The sequence below is a fragment of the Phalacrocorax carbo genome, chromosome 2, assembly GCF_963921805.1.
Source record: "Phalacrocorax carbo chromosome 2, bPhaCar2.1, whole genome shotgun sequence".
Lineage (NCBI taxonomy): Eukaryota > Metazoa > Chordata > Aves > Suliformes > Phalacrocoracidae > Phalacrocorax > Phalacrocorax carbo.
The window spans coordinates 95,357,098-95,378,999 of record NC_087514.1 but is presented as its reverse complement, the minus strand read 5'-3'; the positions used below and the strand labels follow the sequence as shown (position 1 = coordinate 95,378,999).

Genomic DNA, 21,902 nt, shown 5'->3' with positions numbered 1-21,902 from the left:
CATGAAATAAGTAAAAATGATGTTAATAGCTAGGGGAAAAAAAAATCCCCCAAATCTGCCTGTTTTTATCCTAGGTTTTGCTATGAGATGCACATACTTCTGCATGTGAAATTCAGGATTACAAAGGTTTTTCACCATTTTTGAGGCTGGAAGAAAGCAATCTTAGTCCTTAGGCCTGGGTGTTTCTCCACCAGCAAGGAACTTGTAAGCCACCCTTCTTCCTGAAGAGCGTAATGCTAGCTCTGGCAGGACAGCAGTCAAACTACCAGCATTTCCAGGCATTCAATGGCTTTTGTCAAAGGGATTTCGTGGTTTCAGCCCACCTTCCACAACACAGATCTACCACAATTGACCAAGCCCCTCACTCCCCCCTCCCCAAAATAATCACCTAACTAGCCAAGCATCAAACAGTGAAGGAAAACAAACCTCTGAAGACTTCTAAAGACATTTTTCTGAGGCACATCAAGTGGGATTAGAGTGCCTTGTTCCAAAGCTGTTAGTACTCAGTCTCCTTCATGGGTTTCAGGTTCATATGCTATCAAGTCTATACTTATTTTGCAGCATCAAATGCCCACCAAAACTCAGTTCAATTAAATCAGCTGGAGGAGCACCCAGAGAAATCCCATGTACATTTTCTCACTGTATTCTAGACATAACTTTCCTGTGCAAGAGCACTACAACTCCTGTCCTTAACCTGTGGCCATCATCACAAAATGGATACCAGGTGTCAATCTCATCTTCATCCTTCTTTGCCCCCTGGATTTTTTTTTCTAGCAATAACTTAATGGGAATGAGAAAACAGGGTACCTGTCCCTTCCACCCATCAAAGGTTAACTTCAGAAAAAAACATTTTGATTGAGTTACATTTTATTTTTGGCCAACTGCTATGTCATACTGCCCAGCAGCTTGGTTTGCATGAGATCACACATGGAAAAATAAGCACTTAAGTATATTAGGGCTCCTAGTGCGGCTATTTTTACAGCGTGGAGGCTTTCCTCTGCCTCACTGGTAGCTGCACACTCTGTGGTTGACTCAGCAGCCTTTCCCACAGGAGTCTTTGCCACCAGTCCTCCAACGGGAAGAGGGTTCAGGACAACTCTGACCTTCACCTCCAACAGCAGCGAGTGGCTGGGGCTGGCCAGCTGCTACATGTTTTGGAAACCTTAAGGTTGAAAGATTTGGGCTTTCCCAGGCAGGGTATATAAACTAAAATGTTGCTTAAAGGAGACTGCAAACAGCAGCTGCAGCTGAGACCACTCTTCCCCTCTCCAGGTTTAAGAGAGGAATGAACTGCTAGATCATTCCCTCCTCTGAATATGACTTATCCATTGGTTCTCTCCAATGCTTGAAATAGACTATGTCTGAAAAGTGGTCTTCCTAGCACCTTTCTGACCTTCCCCCTCACACCAGTTGCTTTTTGATGTCATCTCCCACCTTCCCTCCTCTAAGTGCCATACTCTCCCCAGCACTCACCTGCTCCAGACAGTGTCCCACTGGACACATTGACGTTACATCCCCCCAAACCAAACATGTCTGGCTGCAGAGCTGCTGGAAACTCTGTTAAGAGCAAAACCTCACGAACACTCAACCACACAAGATTAGTCAGATCTACAAAAACATGAAGAGGGGGCTCAGAGCTTATGTTCCCATTGCCTTGCACTTCGAGCACTCTCAGCCTGAACGGACCACGTGGTATCATCTAGCCCATTCCCCTGAACACCAGGCAGGATCAACTACATCCACATCACTCCTGAGAGATGTTTGCCTGACCTGATCTTATAGATTTCCAGCCTCAAGAACTCCACCATCTTTCCAGGAAATTGGAAAGCAAGTTTCACTTGAAGCACTTTTTTTTTTTTTTTTTGCCTTTCCCCATAATATCTAACTTAAATGTCACAACAATCTCCCCTTCTTATTAAAACATCTTCAGTCTTTCCTTGCAAGCCACATTTTGTAGACTTTGACTCTTCTCTTTGCTCTTTACAGACCCAACTCAGATCAAGATCTCACTGATGCTGAGTACAGTGGAAGGATAATCCTGATGCATCTCAGACTATGCCTCTACTCATACATCTCAGAATATGATTTTGGCTTCTTCACAAAACTCACACTGTTAACTCGTGTTCACCTTGTGATCCACTATAATCCTTAGATTCATGCAGCTGAACCGCAAAGGACCCAGTCACTTCCTAGGGTGTATTTATATCACTGATTTTTCACATCCAAATGCAACTCTTCTTTCTACCAAATCACACTTGTTTTTCCCCCAATTGAACCTCCATCATTATTAGATTACTTAAAACACGGACTTGCTTTCCAGTGGATCTCCCCCATCTTAGCGTCCTCTACAAATGTAATAAGCAAACTGCCTGACCAAGGTGCAATTCTACCAAACGAGAATGCTCTACTTCATCCCAGTATGTCACACTCACTTTGGAAAGATTTCAGTTCCTTTGTAAAATGCAGAGAAGTGGGCTTTCCAATCCAGTTAACTCTTTGCAAAAAGTTTTACACAGGGCTGGTTTTCGGTCAGCTCTGCTATTCAACTGACTGTTGCATTGTTTGGCTGGATGAAGCCAACACTGAAGGTTCACCCCACAGTTATTGTAGGTCACAGCAGTAATGCTAGCAGGTAACACATCCTAGTAACTTCTGCTTAAGCTGGTTTTCAATTAATGTTTGTCACCCAAACCTCACCAGGCTGCACAAAATTGCATACAATTTCTCACTAGTTATGTTGTTGGCATGGTGGTTTTAAAAATATATTCAGTCACCTGTTTCCAAAGACAAAATTAGGAAAAAAAATTTACTCACATAAAAAAGAACCCCAACTATTTAACTGAAAGCCTTTAACCACTCCTTCATTTTTTCAGAATAGAAATGTTGTATGTCCTTCCTCCTTTAAGAAAATTACCTCAAATTTGGCCAAGCAGTAAGTACTTGAAAATTGCTGCCCGCACAGGCTCAACAAAGATTTGGAGAGTAGCAACAAAATCCACTGGACTTTTTGTATGCAGGGAATATACTTCCCCCTCCTTTTTCCCTTGGTAAACCAAATACCATGTATTATCTGAGGGGAATCTGCTCTTCCCTACAGCCACACGGCCAAGAAGAAATGTCCTTGCTACTCCTGCAAAAAAGCGGTAGGATGTCTGACATTGGAACAGCGACTGGGAGATCTCCCAGGCTGGCCCCAGATGGAAGGGAAAGAATATCTAATTAGATGGGGAAGGGTGAAGGATTTGCTGCACTTGTCGGGGACACATGGACATGCCAGGACTAGATGGAGAGACCCTGGATAAAAGGGAAAGATCTGCAGAGAAAAGGGAGTAGAAAGTACCCACGGCCACCACACCTCTGTGGATCAGGCCCATTATTCCCAGCTCAGCATCCCTCTGCTTCTAGAACTAGTTGGGAAACTACTGGCACCAATGGCTGACAAAGGTCTACAACCTGCTAGTGCTTCCATTTGCAGCAACACAGCTACCAACAAACATGGTGACAGACGTCAGTGATGTGAACCTCACACTTCCAGTCTTGCCCCAGTGTTCACTGGGAAATGCAACCACACAACTGGATTCCCCGTCCTCCCCCCAGTTCTGCTTTCTGAAGACCATGGAAAACACATTTAGTCAATTCCTCTCCCACTAGGGCTGCAAAAGAAATACAGGAAGCATGAGAGCTAAAGCTGCTGCATAGCCTTAGTACAACTGATGCTGGACTGTTGGCTGATTTTGGCAGAGACCCTTTTTGCCACCGGAATTTGCTTAGCAGGTCCACACTCTATGGCCCTGCCTGTTGCAAAAGTTGGAGTGCACACAGCAGATGAGCAGGGGATTACTACAAGCCAAAGGGCGATGCTGGAGAAAGATAAAAAACATCTGAAAGTGGCAACTAAACCTAGTGGAGACAGTTGACCCTTACTGCTATATGCATCAGCTTCTCATCTGCACAAGAACAATGCCACTAGCTTTGCCTTATAGCCATGGCAAAAAAAGAAACAGTTTAGGAAGCAGTCAGTCACCACGCTGAAGAGTGCTACACACAAGTAGATGAAAGCCCATAGTCAAAGCAAAATCCAAAGAGTGGACAAGAAGGTGAGAAATGGATCATATACTGAGGAAGTCACATGAAACAAAGTACTGAATTTCTAGTCACTAGGTGATGACGTTCATCCTGTGCAGCGAGGCAGGCAGTGGCCTTCCACAAGAAAGCATGCAACCATGTATGCGGTCACATTAATGGAAGGATATCTGAGAACTTCAGCATTTGGGAATAACAGAGGCAAGATGGGACCTGAGGGAAACAGGAAGGGATCATGAAGAATGGGAAAAATTAGAAAAAGAAAGCCTGGAAGAAATGCACGAGCCAGCACCGTTGAGCAGAGAGGGAGTATTTGCTCTCAGCACAGGCTGAAGAGACCAGAGTCAGTCCAGAGGTTTCATGCCCCAGCAACGCCGCATGTCAAGGACATCGCAGGACCTCTGGCACCCGCACAGCGGGACTTTCAAATTCAGTGTACAGAGGAGAAATTTCATCAGCAAAACAGGCAGTTTCTTAACATCCTCTCTCCCTAAACCTGCCTCTGGGTTTTCATACAGCTACTGTCATCTCATTGTCACTATAGTGCCCAACTGTCTCATCTTCATTTTCACTATGCTTAACTATCTGGATGAGTTCAGTTACTGATTTGCATAATAAGGCTGCTGCAGGCATAATATGTATTAACCTTAGATTATTAAAGAGAAGCAAGTGAACAGGAAAAACTGAGTCAATGAGCTGAAACAACTTTCCTGGGACAAGAGAGGACGTTACATGGGAAGATGCAAGTTAGAGATTCCCAACTCAAAACAGGAACTCTTTGTTCTGAATCAGGGCCCTTAAGTATGGTCTCAAGTCCCAAGAAATAAATGGGAGTGTTTCCATGGCCTTGAGAAGATTCTGGAGGACGACAGAGAAGCAAAGGTCAACAGAGCAATCACAAGTGGCTGCAATAAACAGAAAGAAGTACACAGTTTACCAGAGGAATATGGCCTGTGTAATTCAGAAGGCAGGATTGAGCTCCAGCGTCCTCAGAGAGCAAGCTGATTTGCCAGATATAAATATCAAATATAGCTACTATTCTTAACGCTGGCATCCCAACCATGCACTCAGGGCATTTATAGGAGAAACAGCTTGCATTTAATTTCAGTGCTTTTTCCCCCTATAAGATAAATATTTTGTTAACTGAAACCTCTGTGTAAACCTTTCAACAAAATGTCACTGGGTGTTAATTTTCTTTAATTGCATACTAATTAGATTAGAATTTAGTCAAATTAGTAACCAGGTCAAGTGGTTAATCTTAGTTACTACTTAGTGAAACGCTCACATTAAAGTAATTTCTCTGTTCTGGGTACACATTACAACATGGAAACACTGCTACAGGAAAAACACCAAAACTATAAAAAGCTAAATTTAAAGGAGCATCTGTTGAACTAGGTTTTTCACTTTCCCACCCTCCCTGGCCTTCTTTCCCCGACTAGGCAGAAGTTTTACCAGGGAGACAGTGAGAACAAACAGAAATCTCACCTTCAAAATGACCAAGTTAAAGGTCTCTTACTTTAATTACAGATCTTGGAACAACATTTTTGGCTCAACTTCAAAGCTCGCAATTACCCAGGTGTTTAAAGGATTGTTACGCATCAACAGCCATTTACCAAAGCATTAATTACTATAAGTCTCTAAAACTTTCCTCAGCTGAACCTTTTTGTTTACTTTTCTTCAAAGACAAGTTGACATAATAGTCTAGACTGCCTAGCAGCAGTTTCTCAAAGCGGAATTTTGCACAGAAGTGTGTAGGATTTACATTTTAATTAACGCACTTTCTAAATACTCTTCTCTTCTGCGTACCTCAGGATCTGAGTCTTTAGTTTGCACTGACATCAACCTTCTGTAAAAATTATCCTGCCCATAGCAAACTAGCAAGATTATTTGCTGTTATCCGCTAGACAGACTATTAACTGCACTCACAACTGACTCAGTCTTACAGAGTTGAACGGAGCTCCACAGAGATAAAGCTTTTAAATCCCAGCCTTTTCAAACCTGTAGATCCACCACCTTGCAGCAGATGTAAGCCCTACTTTGAATTTAAAAGTGTTTTTTACTTATAGATCAGACTGTACATGGAGCTCGCACAGCATGAGGTACGGCCAACAGATGCAATACAAAACCTTAACAGCTTAGTATGTCTAAATGACCATTACTCCAAAGATTTAAAAGCACTGTACAACATTTGATCAATCGGTGCTTGCTCGGTACAGAGAGCGTCAGGCGGGGGAATGCCAGCACCTGGAATGAGCTGCCATGGAAAGCAAAGGCAGTCTCTATCATTTTGTGAGAAGAAGTAAGGCTCAGTTTAACTGTCCTGAAGAAGCTATACCATCTGTGGGCCAGGGGACAAGGAGGGACATGCACGACCTGTAAGAGCTCCTTAGACACAAGGAAGGAAATATTAAGAGCTGTCAGCCTACAAATGAAGTTACTTTCAAGGCAAAATAAAAGACCAGCAATTGGGCACAAATTTGCAGGGATTGACAGCCAGGGAGGAAAAAGCACTAAATGGAGATGCCAGGACACTATAGAGGGGGTGTGCAATTTGGCACAGGCAGAAGAGAGACATCCTGGATACATCCAGACATGGGAATGCACCAGAAGGGACAGGCAGGTAAGCTCAGCTTCTCGCTGCTTACTTACCAGCCCCACACCATCACTGCTGTGTCTGATAATCAAACTCCTCTGTGCTGAAAAAGCTGTCCTGTATCACTGCGGGCATCAGCCCTGGAGGTAAAGTCTGCAGAGGTGGAGGGGTTAAGTCTTGTACACTTACTAGAAGAGCAGCAGGGTTAAACATTGGTTTCAAGGCTGCATCTGGCAAAGAGTGGAAGATCAGAGCCTAGAGTAGAGGATGTTGTCTCCCCATGCCAAGACTGCAGGAAACTCTGCCTACAGGTCCATGACAATCTCCAGCAAAGCCAACACTGATACTTGAGTGCAAAGGTGTCCCCATCCAGCTCAAGGTCTTGAGCTTCACAGCTCTAAGGAATGAACATTTTACAAACAGGAACAGAGAAAAAACCTAAAAATTGTCCCAAACCATAGGGATAGGGGATGTATTTCTCATTTCCTTGACTAAGATTTAATGAGACTATGGGGTATTGTAGCTGTAGTGATGGCTACAGTACTATACCTCAGAGTTTAAACGCAGTTTGAGGCATGAAAACTGGGGAAAGGGCAAAGGGGTAGTATTTATCTTTGTCCTTTAAGAAAGGGCATTTCTTAATTTCTTAATTCCTTCTTCTTAATAGTTCTAATCTATTATTCTTAATATAATTAAGAATCTAAAATACTCTTAATATAATTAAGAATCTAAAAATAAATTCTATATTTCTCAAATTTCTTAAGAAGTAAGGCACTGATATGGTATTCTTTAGTTTTGGCAGAAAAAGCCAGCTGGTTATGGAACGAGCAAGTTTCATCCCAAATAACTTCAACTTTTAAACTACTAGAAACCAACTACCCTAAACCACAACAAACCACATACCCACAGTGGGAGCTGAACTGAAATGCGGACAGACGCTCCTCTATAGCATCATGGAAACAGCTCTATCACATACAAATATATGCACACTATATACAAATCTGACCCCAACTTGAAACAGATTGATGCTAGCTTTGTCATTTGGATTACACAACCCATTCCAAAACCCAGTTGAGGACGGTTATTTATTTTCTGAGCTATAAACACTGCTGGCAAATCAATTTGCCCTTTAGATTAGAAGCTCGGATCACATTTGTATAAATATCCTGTTGCAAAGAGGAAGACTTTATTACCACTGTAACTGGCAGCTAAAAACCAATGAGTACCTTAACCCCTAAGGAATTATGTTCAGTAGAAGAACATACTCCCCAGGCAGTCACCCTGCAGGGCATACCTATGTTCACATGTGTCTTATCATACAGGAGGAATCTTTCTGCACATCAAGTCCTCATATTTCATTCTGGGTGAAAACGAAACTGTTTAATAAACTTTGACCATTAAGGTACCATATCTTCCTTTGATCACTAACACAGGCCACTGTGTTTTTCATAGATCAGTTGTTTGGACAGTGTGGGAGTGTTTTGAGGTCTGCATTAGCAGGATATTTACACTTGAAAACATACTGATGATCCAAACCAAGGACCAACATCTTTGATCAACCATAAACTGCCTTTCCTAGTCCTGACCTGACACCTCTCCGGGTGAGAGCAAGGAAGTTTCGAGAAAGAAAAAGAAATTAATGAGCTGTTCCCAGGGACAAATTCATTTCTACCCTTCCCTTGCAAAGTTCTCGCTTACATGGCAATCCACTCCCAAGAGGTATCAGAAGTCACAGAGGACTTTGCTGGTCCTTCCACAAAATCAGCGCTACACCTTAAAAACAAGCCCACGTGCAGGGCTTAGCTGTGCATGGGTACCACCAAAACGAGGAGAGTCAGGGCTGTGCAGCTCCTGCTTGCTGAAACTAAGAGCCCCCTCAGATGCGGCCAAGGTGGGACAAGCACCTAGAAGCTGACACCACTTGTTTTTCTGAACTGGTGCTTTGGCAAATCCGCTTTCTGCACATACTCCCCAAAGGGGGAAAAAAAAAATCCTGCCCTAGCCTTCAAGAGCACAGTCTTAAACTCTGGGGGGTCAGAAGCTGAAGGGCAGCAGCATCCGGTGGACGTATCGCCTGTTCCACCTCCCAGCGTCAGCCCCTACAGCCCACAGCCTATTTCAAAACCCACAGTCATCCCCCTCAGGGGAAACCAGACGTCACCTCAGCCGTGTTTGGTGAAGCCTCTTCTCCATACAATCTGAAACACATACCGCTGATGGCTGGCCACAAGCTTGACCTATCCTGAGTATTTCATTAATCTCTTCGCAGCGTCCCACTGACAACTCCAGCAGTTCGTGTTATGACAAAACGTGGCTGTTAACTGCGGTTTGGTTATAAAACAAAAGCTTAGTTTCTAGGCACTATTTTTTTTACCTTACGAAAGGGTGGAAGGAATGGGGAGATTAAAATATTACTGACACAAGTGAGTCAGTATTAAAATGTTTTCTTTTTTCAGAGAATGTACTTAGACCACACTGTCCTCAATGTGTGTTTCACTGCCTGGAGCCTGCACGAGTATCATTTTCATATTTCTGATGGCTTTGAACAAGGAGAGGGTCAAATTTCTCCCTGACGATTATGCTGTTTCAATCAGCACGGATCCCTGATCTTTCGCGCTCTCTCCGCATAGACCCCTATCTAGGAGACAGTCTCAAATGAGCCCATATAATCCTTGCTTTTATCCTTGTCTACAGTGGCAAAAATCAGTCTGATAATTTAGTAACTGGTAGAAATTTTAGCCTCAGGCTTGGTTTTGTTTGTAGCCATCAGGGAACAGCCAGCAGTGCCTTGCGATTCCATGCAGCAGCACGCACATCTGGGCTGGAGTCACACACATGGTCTTACTGTCCAGATGAGTTTTTCTTTTTTCCTTTGCTCAAGTAATACTGAATTAAGCCACTTCATTACACTTAATCGGAGCCAAGGGATACTTCCAGGCTGAGAGATTTGTATTTACTGAATCTTTCTCTTATCTCCTGCTCTCCCAAACTTATTTCTCTGAGGGGAGCAGGCAGGTTTCTTTTTCTTTATATTTTTTCTCTCAGAGAAGCACACTGCCCTTCTCTTGCAGACTGCTGGTTTAAATGCATACATGCCAGCTGCCCTGTTAAGAATTATTTGTGCCCAGAAATATTTTATTAGCTACCAATAATCGCCTCAGACAACTGTTAACCTCACAAAAGCCAAGATTAACATGGTGACTTTGAACCTTTTCTCAAGACTGCCAATGTTGACTGAACAAGCACTTTCTGTGGCCTTCAGAGATGAATTTTCCTGACCAGAAGGAATATTTGTCAGCAGAACAAGATGAAAAAAGGTGCTACTTCAACTCCTCCTGTTTCACCTGCTAGTTCACCAGCTAGACTTCAAGATCTGTACAGACTCTTCCTTATGCAATAAAGTATCGTCAAATGTCAGGAAATATCAGGCTGTTATTCAAACCATTAGTCCAAAGGAAGTGTGACACAACTTTTTTTAGTATTTTTTTTTAAGTCAAAGGCAGCTGTTATTTTCTGGCTCATAAGATGTCTGCTAAAATGCAACAGAACCCTTACAAATATTTAGCAAGTTCCTTCAAAAAAATAGTGATTTTTTTTTTTTTTTTGTAATTTAACCTTCTAGTGTTCTCAACAGGAAAAGAAAACATTATATTCCAAATTAATCCCCTAAGACAAAAAGGGGAGAAAAAAGCACTTTGGATTCCTGCACACACATGCACCCACCCCCCCCAAAAAGCAAGTGAATTGATGATCAAAACCCCAAACCACCATTCGAATACAGCTGCTTAAGGCATACCAGAAGGATCTGAGGCATTTTCCCCTCCATGCAGAGATATTAGTGAAGTACTAAATACAACTTTTTAGTATTTGTTTTCAAGAATGTTTACAGGCCAAAGTCCACCCAGGCCACCAGCGTGGCCGCATGTTTGAATCTATAGTGGCAGAAGCCTATGGAGTCAGAACCTCAACCGAAGGTAACGCTGAAGAGTGGTAAGCAGCTTCTAATGTCTTGTTTTAGCTGTCTTTTAACATCTAGATATTTTTAATACAGAGAGAACAATTAGTATAGATGACAGTTAAGATATATACACTTTTATGTACAGATACATACAGAGAATACATACACATGTGCGTATTTATACAAAAGCACACATATTTTCATGTGTGCTTTTCTATTTTACATGTACATGAGAGAGTCCTTTAAGCTGAAAGGAAAAAGGGCAGAAAAGGGCATGTCCCTTTTACAACTACACGAATCTGTGAGCCACTTTTTGGCCATCTCTGCCCAGATGGTGTGACAAGTACCACAGACTCATCTGAAGTGCAAGTTTCTTTATCCAAACGTCTCCCTCCTTCCCACCAGTAAAAATAAATAAATAAAGAAGAAAAAGAAACAAAAAGGGAGCCTTGAGGGAATGAATGAGTCAGAGGTTAGTAATGAACTACAGACACTCATCCCTGGGTCAGTGGTTCACGCCTAGCCCAAGTCAGGAGGGACGGCAAATTGCTGGCAGTCTGGACCCAGAGGAAACTGCTTTAGGATTCCCGGTCCTAACGACGGGATCCCCTCAGCACGGCCACCGGCAGCAGCAGGAGGAATATGACAGAAGGGAACTGAAAGACCCAAAATACTTGCCAGCTCTGGAGAGAGACCTCCCTGGTGACCCCCATCCGAGCCGCTGCCTCTGCTCCATCCGTAGGGAGGTCTCTAGTACCCAGAGATGCCCAGCACATGCAGACGCCAAGTGCCCAGTGCCAAAGGACATGGGTCGCAGCTTCACAGTGTATTCTGATTTTGGCATGTTTCTGGCATGGTATTTGAAACAAAGATATGAGGTGCCAGCATCATTGCTGTACACAGAACTAACAGCCACTTTCAGAACAAAGAGTTTGCAAATTCCTTAGGAACAGGGTATGTTAGGGGCCGTATCTTGTACTTTTATTCTCTTTCCTGCAATGCATTACTTGTTTGCTCAGTTTACCCTGAAAGAAGGTTATAAACATAGAAAAATTGGCAGTTCTCCTTAGAAGAGGCAATCTCAGACCTGACATTCTCTGTGCCCTGCTCTGGTGACCGACCCAGAGCAGCGTATTGATCACTTCCACAGACACTTGGCAGAGGTTTTCCCCCAGCTCCAGAGATGGGATCTCTACTTTTGAAATCTAAAACAGACCAACACTCACTATTTTTTATTCAATGTGGCTACAAATGAACAATACAGCTAACACCTATGAAATCTACAAAACTGTCTGGACTTCCATAAGCTTTTCAAGCGAGTATTGACATCACATCCTAACCAGCAAGCACTTTACCCCTGGAGGCACTCCAGCAACCTGCATCTTGAAGCGCAAAAGGAACAGTGACCTTTTAAAACTAACACCTTCTTCCCCATCACTTATATATCCAGGTTATTTCTCTCCATTTCCGCAGAGGCCACACTCCCCCCAGAACAGCCATTAACTAGTTGATGTTGCCCTCACAACAGCAAATCAGCAAAGGTGGATCCCCCCAAATGGTATCAATGGAGAGGCTGGAGGAAAGAAGAACCAGAAAGGAAAACACCCAGGAAGCCTTCACAGGTGAAAGAAATTGAGATTATTATTTTTTTTTAAACACTGCTGTTTCCGATTTCTCCTCTTCTGCCTGCAGCAGAGGAACTGTTACAGTCCTGATACATTTCAACATAAGTAATGAAACACTTTTGTACCACAGCATTAGCCTGAGATTTCAATGACCTTCTATTTCCACCTTTTTGCCTTGCAATATTCTCCCATCAGAAACATTACCTTTTTAAAATTAATCACTCCATTTACACTTGTTTGGATTTGTGTGCCACAGTTTCTATTTGGCCTCCCTCTCTTTTGCCTCTCTCATTGCCAGTGAAAGCCCAGGAACCTGTGGTCAGCATGCTGAATTTTCTTCTGCTTTATTTACTTTAATGTAAGTCCACCTGAAAGCAGGTCGAGTCCACATTAATTACTAATATTTTTCAAAGAGGCTATGCTTTTTATGCTGGTAGTATTAAATTGAAAGGTGATATGTGTATTTTGGTACGCAAGAGCAATGCCAGCATAGTAACTTTACTACCTACTGCCTCACATCAGATTCTTGCTCTATTTAAAGATGACACAAAGGTCGCGGCTAAGTGACACCCTACGCTACAATACTGTGGACCTTCTCTGGCTGAGGTCCATTTTGCATTCTACCATGCCCATTTCCCTCAAGGAAAGGACCACGCAGTAACATAACCCCATTAATGTGAACAAAACCGATACTTATTTAGCAGTCCTCTCAACGTGAACGCACAAGCTTAGCCTTCCCCAGCACAGAGCGAGCCCCCTCTTGCGTACCTGTTCTGATGTTCTTGCAGCACTTGGTAGATGCTGATGAGGAAAGTTTGATTTTTAAAGCTCCCCACAACACAGTCCTTGTAGATCCGAAACTCAGCAGCTGTGACGGCCTCGCCCTCAGGAATCTGAGATAAATTAAACTTGAACTCCTTGTGGTGCCGCTGGTGAGGCGTGAACTCCTTGTCATACTCAACTGCAGATGGGAAAAGGAAAGAAAAGGAAAAAAAGGAACCGTGATTAAAACTTAACAACAAAAGGTTTCCACAGGCTGCCACCTGTTCCTTCAAAAAAACAAGAATCCTATTTTTTTTCTCCAAGGATAGCCTTGGCAAGTGCCAGGAAAGCTTATGCAGCTAAAGCCTTTCAAAAACAGTACTCAGAAAAGATGAATGTTCACCTTCTCTAGCCAATGCCTTTGAGATTTCCTATTTTTTACAGAAAAGCCAGCTTTGACAGGTGAAATATGACCGTGCATTTTGCTCCTGTGCGAAACTCTGAAGTTGTGACTGCATTTTCCACCTGTGGATCTCCATGTTCTCCACAGCATTTCCATAAGCCTCGCACCCCTCTTCCAACGGAGGAGACAATTAGCTCCATATTGCTTTAGCACATAAAGGCACAGACAGAAGTAAGTGTTAGCACCAGGTCAAACAACTCCCTAACTGTCCCCAAACCTGCTGTTTTCTGGCTCCCAGGTTTGTGCATTAGCCATCAGACTGCCTTGTGAGCAGAATAAGATTAACATGACATTAATTTCAAGGGTTAAAGTCAACCAGAGCTCCCCTTCCTTTTGCAGGAGCGTATTTGAGAATGAGAGAGCCGAGAAGGAGTGACCCCCTTTGGTTTCTCACCTTAGCCCTCCTCAAGTACGCTATCGTTACAGAGTTTAGGACAGATGCTAACCAGAACCCCTCCTTCCTCAGGCCTCAGGATTTGCATTTCTCTGTTTGAGGCCCCCTTTGGAAACACAACTACTAGTCCTACTCTTGTATTACTTGATTACATCTTGGTTTAGTCTGACTTTGATTCATTGTTCATTATTTCTTCTAATTTTCTGTTAGAAATTGCTTAAAACATTAACATATTATATAAACATACATAATTACATCTTTAAAGCCCTGAGGGGAAAAAAAATAAAACCAAAATACTGTTCCCACCAGTGCAACTGAAGGAGTATATGTCAGTGATGAATAAGTCACCATTATATTATCATTAAGGACACAATTACATTCAACAAAGGCAGTGAGGGAACTACAGATCCCTTTTCATGTCCGTCTTTGTGCTCACTTTTTGTTGCTCCTCCCCTTAATACATGCAAAGGTGTCCACAAGACTACCCTCATAATATCCCATGAGGTAAGCAGCAATCCCCATTTTACAGCTGGGATACTGAGTCACCAGGACAGTGACTTGTCCAAGGGCAGGCAGCAGAGGCTTGTGGTGCAGCCAGGAATGACAGCCAATGTGCCTGAGGTTCATTGCTTTACCCACAGGTTACCTCCCTGGAGATCAGATATGTCTCCTGGCCACTGGAAACAGCCCACAGAGATTTTCCCCTCTACCTTTCCCAACTGCCTGTTCCTCCCCATCCTCCAGTCACAGTTTCGTCTCTGTTCTCTCCCTTTCCTTTGGCAGCCCTTTCATGTGAGCTGCCTCATCTGGCTGGGTCCACGTCCTGGCTCTCTGCAAGACAGTTAGTCACATCCTTCTCTTTGAAGCTCGCCTGGAAATCTTTTCACCTCCGCATGACTGCTGCTGAGCATTTTGTGGGACGCCACACTCGGAGATGCTGTGTTAAGAGCTGCCACGGGGTGACCAGGCAAACTCACAAACCTCTGTCACAGTCGGACACTGCTGCCAATTTGGGGAGTCACACATTGCATCTCTCTGAGGAGTTTAGATGCCAAATGGCTGACAAATGCGGGTGACCGGACCCTGTGGCTTCCAGAAAGCAGGTGGTAACGCCCAGCATCTCCAACAGAGATTGCACCAAGGCAAACAGTGGTACTACCCACTTCCAGAGCCATCTGGGAATTACCTCGCTGGCCATCAGTTATTGGCAAACTGGGCTTCCCTTTGAAGCACGCACCCCTGCTTTTAATTGGGAATGACTCTGGCAATGCTGGACTAGGTGGTGTGACTCGTGTGTACGCCCTCCAAGAAGGGGCCCAAGCTCCCTGGTTACTCCCCACCCCGATGCAAGCGCTGCAGGACTCGCTTCCCAAAACAGAGTGGCCACATATTTTCAGAAGCTCGCAAGCATCCAACCACCAAGAAATCACGTTCGGCTGCTTACAGCAGAACGACGTGCCCAATTTGGCCTTTTTACATGCTGCTACAAGACGAGAGAATGTCATTAATGGTGAGGGAATGTCTAAATCCACGGGTTTGGAGAGACACATATATGAAGCAACGATTCTCGATTTAGAGCTTGCAAAGTCCTTGCTCACAGGTGCAACAACCAGCTGAAACCCACGTCCCCTCCCATGCTGACCTGTGGGCAAGATGCAGCGAGACAGCTTTCCCCTGGGCTCACAGCTGAGGATGATAAAGGAGGACCAGGAAGAGCAAGGGGAAGGACACAACCAGGATGAGCAGCAGAAGCCCATCAGGGTGCCGGAAAACTAAAATTACACCAGAGAGAAACCGCAAAGGGAATATTCAAAGCTTCCTGCCAGCTATGGCCCCACGTCAAGATGCGACGCGGACTCTCCAAGCACGCGAGGGAGAGCGCAGAGCCATCCCACTCGGCACGGGGCTCAAAACAAGCCCAAACATCACTTTTTGTTGCTCCTTTCTGACCTCGAGTCAGCTGTGGCGGACTTACCTCCACTACAAAATACTCAGTTTAAAAGCGATATAGCCAGACTCTAGTTCTTTAAATCAGTATTTTCCCCTACCCCACTTCTAAAAAGTCAAACACAAGCCACAAGAGGACGAAAAACCCATCAAAACATCTACCACAGAGCATCAAAAGTAGCTGCAGGTATGACACTTGACTCCAAGTACCCTTCCCCAGTTTATAACTTGCCTGATATGTTTACAATAGTATTTTCCTGTTTTTTAAAACTTTCTTCCTTTATCCGTGTCCTTGTCTGAATACCCCACACAATCACAGAAGCTGACTAAGCTGATTACAGGGGAAACATTTTGACTGATTTCGTTATCAGGCCTGGCAGAATAAACAACCTGAAACACACAACAAGGAAACCTTTTTTAATCCTCTATATTAAGTAATTTAGCTTCTTCTGTTATAAGAAAGGCACATTCAGAAAGAAATACTCTTAAGTTGATGGTGTCCTCCTCAGCTGCATCCCTACAACATCACAAGATGGAAAAAAGCCTACATTAAGCTTCTATGAAGCAAGTATAAAAGTTTAACGAGTTGGAAAGTTTTTCTGGCTATGTCTCTTCCCATGATACAATGGAGGGTGGGTTTTTTTTTCTTCATGGGAGTGGTGAGATATTTAAGTTCTATATACTCATTGTCACCCCATCAAGCTAATAATCAACTGTTTTCATTCAGCAAGACAGCTTAAAAATATAAAATGCCAACAGTTTTTCCCTGGGGGCTTTTCACCCCCTGGAAACTGTTCATTTTTAACAAAGAAGACAAGTTTTAGAACAGTAAAATTCGGACAGGCAAGATCCAAGCTGCCAGTTCCCAGGATTACCCACTCTATATTGCCATCGCGTTACAACGCGTCAGAAGACCTCACATTCAAAATGCAGACAGTGCATGCCAAAATGCAAGGCAACAGCAAAAAGGAGAAATCATCTCTCAAGCTGCTTTCCAATTTTTTTTTTTTTTTCCATGTGAATTTGTTCAGGTCAGTCTGATCGGTGACATGTGAAATCCAAAGCTAATTTCTATCCACAGATGGACACCTGCATGTCCTAACTTTGTAAAGCCCTCGTGGGAAAAATCAGGCAGCTCGCGGCCGGGGCAGGTTGAAAGCGAGCAGCCCTGAGTGGTGCTGGCCTCCCATAACCTCTCCCCAGCACTGGCTGGAACGTCAGGACCAAGCCAGGCAAAACCAGGGATTGTAGGGTCATGACAAGAACTATAGCCCTACAGAATTCATCCTCATGGTTAAGACTGTATTATCCAGAACAATACTCATTTGCCAGAGCAGCTCCTTCGAGACTACAGATCCAGGCATGCACACACCAGGGCGAGTTGGGAAAAGAGATGGCCAACAGAGTTTCAGCCCATCATGGGTGCACGCTCTCTGAGCCAAAGGGACTGTCTGCTCCACCATGCAGGCCTCTGCCCCCATTCTGGCTGGGGCTGCGGCTGCTCCTTCACTTGCGACACAGGAGAGAGTCTGAGCTGTGGACACCGGGAGTACTCACCCCTGAGTGTTCACTACAGCTCGGTTCGGAGCAGAGCGCTGAGCACGCACAGTTAACAGAGAAGCCTGCCAGTAGCTCTTTATGTTCCCCTTAACAAATATTTTTAAATGCTATACAAACACAACACTATTGTTGAGCATCTAAAAAGGCAAGAATGGCAAAATTAGGGTTACTGTGGTTTTGAATTTTGTGTATTCTAATTCTAACCCAGTGTTGCAATAGCCAATTTCAGTACAAAATGTCCTGGTTTAAAAATAGCATACTGCTTACAATACTTGTTACTTTAAAAGCACTGCACTAAAAAAAATTAATTAAGAAATTAACACCATGCATCTGTTTTGGTAACTATACCATCCTACTTCCCTTTGGGTGTGTCACACACCTTGGACCAAAGGAAATGTAACCCTAATGACAGTCATGGATATAAACTCACCTCATGCGTAGGAATTTTCAGCTTTTCTTTTTGGATCTAAAGTAACTGGTACACAGAAATAACAGGACAACAGTCTTTCCTGAGTAAACACAATTTTCACTCAGAACAGTAGCACCAAATGTCACAATATCAGGTGTTTTTCTCCAGTTCTCAGCTGTTGAGACAAGTGTTAGGTCAGATGCTCAGGCAGGAATCTTAATGGTGGCTTACAAAAGTCTCCAGCTCATACTCTAGGAGATAAAGCCAAAAATACTGACAAGTACACTCATAACCTAGAGCTCCAAAAGTTTTTTTTGTTGTGGTTTTTTTTTTTTCTAATATTATCTATATAAATAATTAGAATTTCCATGACAACCTGGCTCCTTGGAGGGGGCAGAGAAGGAATAGGGTCACAAATAGATATGATTATTTGGGATGGGACATGCCGCATCCGTCCTGTCCCCAGCAAGGCTGAAACTGCTGAATACTCTTTTGTGCCTCAAGATCTAGCGATGACTTGGTTTTGCAGGACCACTGTGACCACACTTCTGTAAAAGCAACCAGTGTTCACAGCCTGCTTATGCAAAGCGAGTTTTGCACAAGTGTTCGTGAATTCAGTCTGAGCACAAATGTAAGCCATTCCTACTAATTTCTTGTCAGCCTTCATACATGACCCCCTCCCTAATAAAATGAGAAAGCCCCTGAAAACTGGAGTTGTTAACAGGACATTCACTGCCATAGCTACATAATAAGTGCAGAGGCAATTTCTCCATTTTACGTCACCAATTTCTGCGTTAAGTCAACAGCATTTATCACATCTGGAGCAATGAAACAGTAGATTAGGCCTCAAATACTTTAAGCATTACCACGGCTCCAACAGTTCCCTCTAATAAAAGGACTATATATATCTATGTCTGATCTACTGCTGTAACCTTACAGCTGCACCACCGGAATTTATTCAATGATAGCTATCAATAGTTTGCACAGGACAAGATTTATGCAAGCTTAAAAAAAACCCACCTCAACCTTGGCCACAGTTGCTGTAAAAAGAAGCAAAAGGCAGTAAGAATCAAAGTGTAGGGCAGGATTAATATAGAAGTTAGTAGTACTTTTATAAGACAAACTGATACACAATGGAGAAGGACAGAAGACAAGCTTGCAGGCATGCAGGTCTTCCATGCATCCAAGCTGAGAGATGTCTACCTTCAGTGCAAGATGCAGTCTTCATTTAGGCCTTACAATTTGCCTCCTATTTCACAAAAAGTGCTCATCTAGACCACCAGACACAGGGATCTACATGAGTGAGATCTCCAGCACATCCTTTTTACTCTGAAAAGATACTAAGGATATGCCTGAAGTCTTGTCTGTATTTTCAAAATCTATTAGGTCAATCTAAAAAAAAAAGACACCAAATCTCCCAAACACTCCCACCTCACCGGCAGACGATCATAACTGTAGAAGCAGTGTTAAAGATTAAAGCTGACCTTTATTACTAGAACAACAGTATTTTCTAAATACTGTGTAAAAAAGAGCAAAGAGTACAACCCAAAGAGTACAAAGTACCAATTCAATGTATTAAAACAGGAAGAATGGGAGACTAAAAGGCTTCACACCTGCTTTCTGCTGGTTAACAAGGAAACAGAAGTTAAGTTGTACTGAGTGGACCCACGGGTCGAACGGCAGGCCAGCAGCAAAAACAGATGGCTCCTGGAAGTAGCGAGGATGCATCAAGAAAAGGACCGCTGCTGTCTAATTTTCACACTTACGTATAGCATATGTCACTGTCAGCTGGATATCAGGCTGAAGAGACATGTGGTCTAACCCACTGCAGTGACACCCTAAATCCACTACCGCTTAGAGATAGGACTGACCGCTTTGGCTTTACAGTAAGGACCCAAAAGAAAGCAAAACCTTCCCATTCTCCAAACTAAGTTTTACTAGCATGCCACCTCACAAACACTGAGCAAGAAAATACTTTAAAGCAAAAGAAACTCAGATGAGACATTAAAATAAAAGGTCTGAAAGCAAATCATCCCCTGCCCAACATGCGCAACAGTGGGTGAGAGCCTTTCTTCTCACCTTGCTCTCAGCCTAGCGACTTCAAATACCTTCCACAGTCGCAGCAACTCTACACAGCCCCTCAGAGTCTCTAAAAATAGATTGCTTCTTTCTGTCACCCCAATCGTGGTGACAGATCCATCCCCTACATCGAGCACATTCCCTACTGCCCCTGCTGCCGCTCTCGAACGCGCCACTTCTCCCCAGGCCCCTCCCTCCCTCCTTGCTCCCTCTGAAAAGCAAAACTACCTGATTTTAAAAAAGCAGCAGTCCCTCTGCCTCCCAGGAATCTCCCCCAGATTTGCAGTACGAACAGATCAAGGTTTGTTCTCACAGATAAGAGCGTGTAAAAGCTCACCAGACATCAATGTACAGACAAAATTAACTTTTCCTGCTTGCACTCTTGGTGATAAAAAACATTTTTTAAACAGGAAAAAATAGAGATACTTATGGTTGAATCTGGCATTGCACCTTTTGTTGATCCCTCTGGGTCCAGCTGAGGCGGTCTGAAGACAACAGTTAGCTGTGCTACCATAAATATAACGCAACTGGAAGTTAATGCCTAGACAGCTTAAAAATAAGAAGAAGATTCAAGGCCAACAAACTCCAAAAGGGTGCTTTCTTCGAAACAGCTATAATATCCCATCTGGGCCACCACAATATAAAGTGGATTTATTCCACTGACTTCAGTGGAACAATGCCAGTTTACATCCAATGAAGACCTGGCTTTATGCTCAATAGACTTGAGTGCCAGAACAGAATGACTCAGAAAAATAACCCATCATTAATCCAACCCCAATGTAATTATGGAGATTAAATTTAAACAATAACAAATCACTCTCTAAACATAACACTCTACAGAAGATCTTCAAAGGATGAGGGCTTTTTACTTTTGGACAAAAAATACTACTGGGCTCTTCTTTGTTTCTTTGTGCTGGGAATCAAGCTGGAATCGGCTTGTAAAATCAGATTAAAACAGTTGCACAACAGCTTCCTTTCAGGATTCTTGAACCAAAGGCAGTCTAAAAATCAAAATAATGCACTAACCAAATATATAATACTCATGGGACATCAGCAAGTACTAAAAGGCATTTTCACAGTATCCACAAAGATGCCTACTGTACAGCCAATAAGGCTTTTCCACTCTACACTGGGAGGCAGGCGGCAGCAGGGACCAGCCTCTCTCCAGCACGTGATGGGAAGAGCGAAGGCGAGGTGGAGGAGAGCCCTTGGCAGAACACTCTCAGGGGAGCTAGGCCCACGAGGCTGACTGCAGGCCACTGGCATCTCCACCACCAGCACTTCTGGGCTTCCTGTACTGTCCCCCTGGCAATAACAGAGATCGCTTTGCAACTGCAAAGGCAGCCGCCTCCCATGTCCCCTCCCCACGGCTTCCGAACACAACTGTTAACAAAAGTGGTATTTTCTTTCCATATGCTGGCACATAAGGCAGGTCCCTGCACTGAACACAGTGCTGTGTCTTAGGAAAACAAAACATCTTTCTGCTTAAGAGATGCCAAAATGCTTTATCAAAGGCACTACTGTTTGCATTTTTGTGGCAATATTAATGCAGTTCCCACTGAGAAGTTGATAAAGACCCTGACTACAAAAACACCCCTCTGGAAGAAGTGATCTGAAGCTCTTTCTGTATTGAGTTTCCAAATAATTTACGATTAAAATAATATTATGCTTTCCAAAAACCATTTCTACTTCACAGCCAGGTTTCATGCACGCAGACCCAGTGTTGGGGGAAGAAGGCGATGCTGTCAGCCAGGCGGCAAGGACGCAAAATAGGAAGCGCTGAGCAGCTACACAGATAGGGGGAAGGGGACGCTCCTACTGCTCGTTTGCTCCTGCATCCATGCCCTCACAGTAACTGCCCAGGACACTTAGAGCCACCCGTGGAAATCTTCTGTTCGCGGCGTTTCCCACCCTCCAGGCTCGCCACAGGTCACGCCGCATTTCCTGCTGGCATGGCCACCGGCATGCAGCTCCCTGGAAGCGCGCAGCTGCCCCAGGAGCACCAACTGGGTCTGGAAACGTTTTCGGG

At 43.7% G+C, this 21,902-nt stretch overlaps 1 protein-coding gene across 1 annotated transcript in view; it reads right to left on the bottom strand.

Moving 5' to 3' along the window:
- BMP6 (bone morphogenetic protein 6) overlaps positions 1-21,902 on the bottom strand; it is a 94,049-nt gene that overhangs the window by 13,505 nt on the left and 58,642 nt on the right. The window contains exon 2 of the mRNA XM_064443571.1: positions 13,028-13,220. Within this exon, the coding sequence (XP_064299641.1) occupies positions 13,028-13,220 (193 nt within the window). The remainder of the gene's footprint in view (positions 1-13,027; positions 13,221-21,902) is intronic.